This window comes from Nuphar pumila, chromosome 3 (assembly GCF_984573655.1).
Source record: "Nuphar pumila chromosome 3, dmNupPumi1.hap1.1, whole genome shotgun sequence".
In the NCBI taxonomy this organism is placed as follows: Eukaryota; Viridiplantae; Streptophyta; class Magnoliopsida; order Nymphaeales; family Nymphaeaceae; genus Nuphar; species Nuphar pumila.
In genome coordinates, this window is record NC_143251.1 from 121,946,586 (window position 1) to 121,952,840 (window position 6,255).

The following is a 6,255-nucleotide window of genomic DNA, read 5'->3' on the forward strand; positions in this document are numbered from 1 at the left end:
TGGGTATTCCAAATCCCAGCGGATCTACTGTGCTGAACAGAGTAAGACAACATTACTACTGTACCTACTTAGGCACAGCAGGTTAGGTTATGTATACATGTGTATGCATATATACGTTGAAAAGCATTATATATATATATAGCGTCCGCAGGAACCTGCCCCTTTACGTGTGAGCTGACCGCCTTTACTTATCGCGTCAAAAATGCGAAGCATTTACTATGTTCCCCCTCCGAACAGAGCAGTTAGCTACATCTCATGTTCGGGGTCCCAAAGAGCACCACATATGTAAGCATGTGCGTCTCGTATCCCCATATTTGTCAGCATTAATTAACGTTGGAGTTTGATGTGATTGCAAAGACTTAAGTACCCTCTCCTCCATTGGTGCAAAAAAAATGACGATTCTTGAAAAGGATTGGTTGTAAAGACTTAAGTGCCCCAAAGATGATTATTTAAGACCCAGTCTCTGCACTGCAGGATTATCCGAGAAAGAAATCTCCCCTGAAGGAGGCCATGAACATCAACCCTCTCACTCTCTCTCTCCCTTATATTTCTGCTTCTGTGCACATCCAGCAGAAGATCCTATATTGCTCCATCTAGCACCGACTGACCTGCACATTGACTGTTGTGGAGCCTGCTTCAGAGTTTTTACCCTTACAGGAGGAGGGTTTGGGGGATCATCCCAACGTGGGTAGCATCATTCAACTAAATGAGTTGTAGATCCTGATTCAGAGTTTTTACCCTTACAGGAGAGGGGTCTGGGGGCTCCTCCCAGCGTGGGTTGCTTATTCAACTTGAAGAGTTGTGGAGTCTGATTTAGAGTTTTTACCCTTACAGAAAGAAGGGTCTGAGAGCTCCTCCCAGCGTGGGTAACATCATTCAACTTGAAGAGTTATAGAGTCTGATTCAGAGTTTTTACCCTTACAGAAGGGGAGTCTGAGGGCTCCTCCCAGCGTGGGTAGCATCATTCAACTTGACGAGTTATGAAGCTTGATTTAGAGTTTTTGCCCTTATAGGAGGAGGGTTTGGGGGCTCCTCCCAACGTGGATAGCATCGTTCAACTTGATTCGTTGTGAAGTCTGATTCAGAGTTTTTGCCCTTACAGGAGAAGGGTTTGGGGGCTCCTCCCAGCGTGGGTAGCATCGTTCAACTTGATTCGTTGTGGAGCCTGATTTAGAGTTTTTGCCCTTACAGGAGGGGGGTCCGGGGGCTCCCCCCCGACACGGGTCTCGGGTGTCGTGGTCAAAAAATGCACAGGGTGTCGTGGTGAGAAAGACATATGTTTGTTTCAAGCAAGGTTGAAAGAAATCAATGGAAAATCCAACAGGGAGCATGCCAGAATCAAGATGTGGATGTCAAGCGAGAATGATGTTGTGCAACTCAAATAACACAAAATAATAAGGGTCTGGTTTTTAGTTAAAATGGAGAATGAAATGACAATAGAAATTGCTTAAAATTTACAGAAATAAACTAGACTCAATAGCGAAGACACCATTTTTACGGATTTGGAATATGACCTCCGGTTAGGGAGATATGGTCCTGACAAGTTGATCATAATTCGGGTAGTGATTTACAGTGATTTGCTTACTGAATAATACTATAAATCGTTATACGATTTGCGGAAGACACTACAAATCGCTATAGTGAGATCCAAAAACACTATAAATCGCTATAGCGATTTGCTAAAGACACTACAAATCGCTATAGTGAGATCCAAAAATATTATAAATCGCTATAGGCATTTGCGGAAGACACTACAAATCGCTGTTGAAAAGCCGGATAACACTATAAATCGTTGTGGGGCTTGTTGGAGACCCGAAAATACTACAAATCGCTGTAGAAAAGCCCGAAAATACTACAAATCGCTGTTGGAAGGCACCAAAAAAATTTGGTCCGGGGGGAGCCGCCGGACCCCCCTCCTGTATGGATCCGCGTCGGGGGGGAGCCCCCGAACCCCCCTCCTATAAAGGCAAAAACTCTAAATCAGGCTCCACAACGAATCAAGTTGAATGATGCTACCCATGCTGGGAGGAGCCCTCAGACCCCCCTTCTGTAAGGGTAAAAACTCTGAATCAGACTCCACAACTCTTCAAGTTGAACGATGCTACAGTCGGTGTTTGATGGAGCAATGTAGGATCGTATGTTGGATGTGCACAGAAGTAGAGAGAGAAGGAAGAGAGAGTGAGAGACTTGATGTTCATGGCCTTCTCCAGGGAGAACTTTTTGCCTCCCTTGATTTCTTCTCTAGAGAGAGAGAGAGAGGGTTTTACAGAGAAAGAAGAAGAAAACTTTGAAGAGTCAACATCATCCTCGACTTTCTGAAAGAAAAACATGTTTGTCTTTTTTTTGAACAAAGAAAGAAGAAGAAGACTTTGAAGAGTCAAATCATCCTAGACTTTCTGGATGGAAGACATGTTTGTCCTTTTTTTAAACTATTTTTTTTAATGAAAAGCATTTTTGTCATTTTCTCAAACCATCACTTTATGAGAAAAATAGCAAAAAAGAGTACTTAAGTCTTTGCAACACCAAAGTCCGATGCAAGTCAGCATACACAGCAATACAAGCCCCCATGTCCTTGTATACGTGGTGCTCATCCCCCATGTCCTTGTATACGTGGTGCTCATTCAAAGCCCCCAACACATACGTAGGATTCAGTTAATCATCGGGGGAACATACACCACCCTCTCTCAAAAATGAGCTGGGCGTGATTCACCTTCCCTTTTATTCCTCCCCCCTCCCACCCGTTTCCCACTATAACACGCCCCCCCCCCCCCCCCCCCCGTCTCCCTTCCCAAACAAAGGGATCGCCAAGCGAGAAGAACGAACCAAAGAGAGACGAAAGGGCATCCTTCCTCCTCCACTTCCCCTCCCTTCCTTACCCAGTCCTACTGCAGCTAGACCATTTTCCGATGATACCCATCTCACTGGAACCACCGGATTGTCCCCCGGAGGCCGTCTTTTCCGACAGAGAAACGATGCAGACGCAGAGCCGTCTGATCTCCCTCTCCCCAAGCTTCAACGGACACTCCGGTCGCTTCCTGAACGTCTCCCCCGATCTGATCGCCGCCCACCCTCTCGAGGACGACGATGTCTACGATCTTCCCGAAGGAAACGATGGGGAGTATGAGGGGGAGGAGGATGATGACTTCGAGTTCAGCGTCTTCAGCTCCTCCGTCGACGACCTCGACGCCATCTCCGCTGACGAGCTCTTCGCCAACGGCCGAATCCGACCGCTCTTCGAGATCTTCCAATCCCGGCCGGAACAGATTCCCCATCTTCCGATCACCGAATCCGGTCCTTCTTCTTCCTGTTCGTCTGCTTCGCCTCGGCCTCCTCTGAAGACTCTCTTGCTGCAGGAGCGGGCGGTGCCGGAGACCGAAGAGCTCGCAGGCGTCCCCGAGGGGACGTACTGCGTGTGGACGCCGAGGACGCCGCAGCAGGAGACGTGCAAGAAGAGCAACTCCACCAGCAACTCCTCCCACCGGTGGCGGCTCCGCAACCTCCTCCACCGGAGCAACAGCGACGGTAAGGATATCTTCGTCTTCGTCGCCCCGCCCCCCAAGGACAGATACAACGACCACCACCAGAGAACGCCGGGCTCGCCTGAGAGGCCGCAGCCAGAGAAGAAGTATAAGAAGAAGGAGAAGATGAAGAAGAAGGAGGGTTTCCCGCTGGCGCAGGAGATCCCTTACGTTAAGGCCCGGGAGGGAGATCGACGGCGGTCGTATCTGCCGTACAGGCAGGATCTGTTCGGCATCTTCGGCAATCTCAATATCCACCACCAGCGATAATTTTTTTTTTCTGTTTTTGTATAAATAAATGAGGAAAGTTGAGATATGTTTTATTTGTTTGGTGGGGGTGGGGGTGGGGGAGGGGGAGGGGGAGGGGGAGGGGGAGGGGTACTGGGGAAGGGGAAGGGCGTGGTCTTATCATGTAAAGAAGAAATCGTTAGAGAGCCAAGGTATTAATTTAATTTGTTGTTCAATTCAAACTGTACAATTATTATATTGGGACATTAGTTTCATTATTCCGGTGAGATTTTGGTTTTTCCGGTGACCTGATTGGTTTCTTTGTGTGTGTGTGTACGTGTGAATGTGGAAATGTTGAACCATGGTAGGAGGGAAGCTTCTTGAGCAAGTTTTTGGATTAAATATTTATTTTGATAAAAGGGTTGTAATATGTTTGAGGGCTTCTAGAAGATGGATAGAAAGGTTGGAGGGGGATCTTTTGTATTGCTGGAAGGTTCTTGGGAGGAGGTTAGGTTTTGGTTTTCTCGTCTTTGTTTTTTTATAATAATGTTGACCAAACTTGGGTGGAAAAATGTCTTCACAAAAGTTGTTCTTGCCTTGGGAGTCAAGTCATAATAATGTGAAAAAGTTGACATGGTTTTCCAAGGATTTCTCGATTGAACGTTGACCTTAGTATACATACAGGATATATACCTGCTACTGTCCGCTTTGTGTACAATTTACTTGGGACTTTTTTTTTTAATTTACTTGGGAAGTTATAGTTTCAAGTTGTTTTGATTCAATTTATATGTTGATTTGTAGGAATCCAACTCCTGGATTGTATTTTTCCTTTTTTTTTTTTTTTGAATCATTGGAAAATGTCTACCTAGGAATTTGAGTTTGATCTCAACTAAAAGAGCCATGTAAATCAGATTTATAGGGTTAAATTTGTCAAAGACAAAAAGATTATACTTTTTTATAACAAAAAAAATCACCTCGTTCACCATGGTCATTGGTGCATGACCTCACATACTGCATGTTCATCAAGGAGTACAAACCCAACTTGGGCTCTCAGCAAAGGATGCATATGGGTTTCCAATTCAATTAGTCTTGTTAATATAGTTATTCACAAGTCACCCCTACTAGATGGAGGCTGGATCAGGTGCAAACACATTGCATAACAGCAATGTGCGGCCTCACCTGATCACCCTCCATCTGCTGTTCCGCTCCGGCGAGTACACTCAAAACTTTTAGAGCAAAAATTGGTGTTCGAGCTTGGTAGCTGAACGAGCAAACAAAGCTTTGTTATTCGAACAAAGCAGTTTCTTCAAGCTAGTCTCATATAGGGCCCAACAACAGATAGGAGGGTGATCAGGTGCAGCAGAACATTGCAGTTGTGATCTCAATTCTACTAGATGAGCAAAGCCTTCATGAACTAAAAAGAAATTTAGCACTTGCTAGGACAATTGCATATACATTCAAATTGTAGTAAAAATATGTGCATGTATGCTCTCTTTTTTTTAATATTTACACAGAAAAACCGCCCACATAATCAGACCTAACCACGCTAGCTCTGCCTGCCGTACTTAAGGTCGCAGCCTTGTCAGCGCAAAACTCCATGGGCTTGCTCCTTGCTCCCAGAGAGTACATGTAGGCTCTATAAAAAGCACATTTGAGCATGAAGAGTACCTAATTTAGTGACTAAAACTATAGTAATACCTTTATAGATTCGGATTAAGTGAAAAAAGACATAACAAGGCCCTAACAAATGTATTTTTTGCGTGTGCACACATACACACGTATGAGAAAGAGAGACCCTGTTCAATTGGGTTTTGTGGTAACCATAATTTGGGGTTACATGTACACCTTTAACAGCGACGGACTTTTAGCAGCGACATAAGTTGCCCCTACAGGTCTGGAACCTTTAGTCGCCGCTAAAGGTGTTTTAGCAGGGACTTTTAGCGGCAAAAAAAGTTGGCGCTATAGGTCTGAGACCTCAACTTTTATCGCCGCTAAAGGTGTTTCAGCAAAAAACAATGACACCGAGCATCCATTGTGTGCGACGAACTCTCAGCGTCATCCCATTCCTATTGCACTTTTAGTGATTGCGCTGCTACCACCTACTATATATATAGCTCGCACTTTAGGACAGGGGTGGACATCGGGTCGGGTACTCAATGGGTAGTCAGGTACTCGGCCCGATTGAGCTGCCACGTACAGCCTCAAGCCTGATGTATGTTAGGCCCGACCTAGCCTTACTAGTAAATGGGCAAGGTCTGGTTATGGAGAAAATAACATCTCAACGAAGCTCGACCCAACGTGGCTCGCTTATTAGTCAGGTTTAATATGTCCTGACCCAATTCACTTAAGTCTCAACCAATAAGATTCAGGCTCGGCCTATATTTGACAAGAGTCGGGTCTAGCTTTCGGCTGCCCAAAGAATTAAGACAGTCATGTCTGGACCTAAGGGCCTTGATGCGGGTCAGCCTAGTATCCACTTCTACTTTAAATTGAAGCCTACTGGCATGGT

At 45.3% G+C, this 6,255-nt stretch overlaps 1 protein-coding gene across 1 annotated transcript; it reads left to right on the forward strand.

Annotated features, from left to right (window-relative positions):
- Window positions 1–2,810: 2,810 nt before the first annotated feature.
- On the forward strand, window positions 2,811–3,873 carry LOC149843555 (uncharacterized). Its single transcript, XM_090001861.1, has one exon. It carries the CDS (start codon window positions 2,907–2,909, stop codon window positions 3,786–3,788), a length of 882 nt encoding a protein of 293 aa, XP_089857987.1. The 5' UTR covers window positions 2,811–2,906; the 3' UTR covers window positions 3,789–3,873.
- The last annotated feature ends 2,382 nt before the right edge of the window (window positions 3,874–6,255 follow it).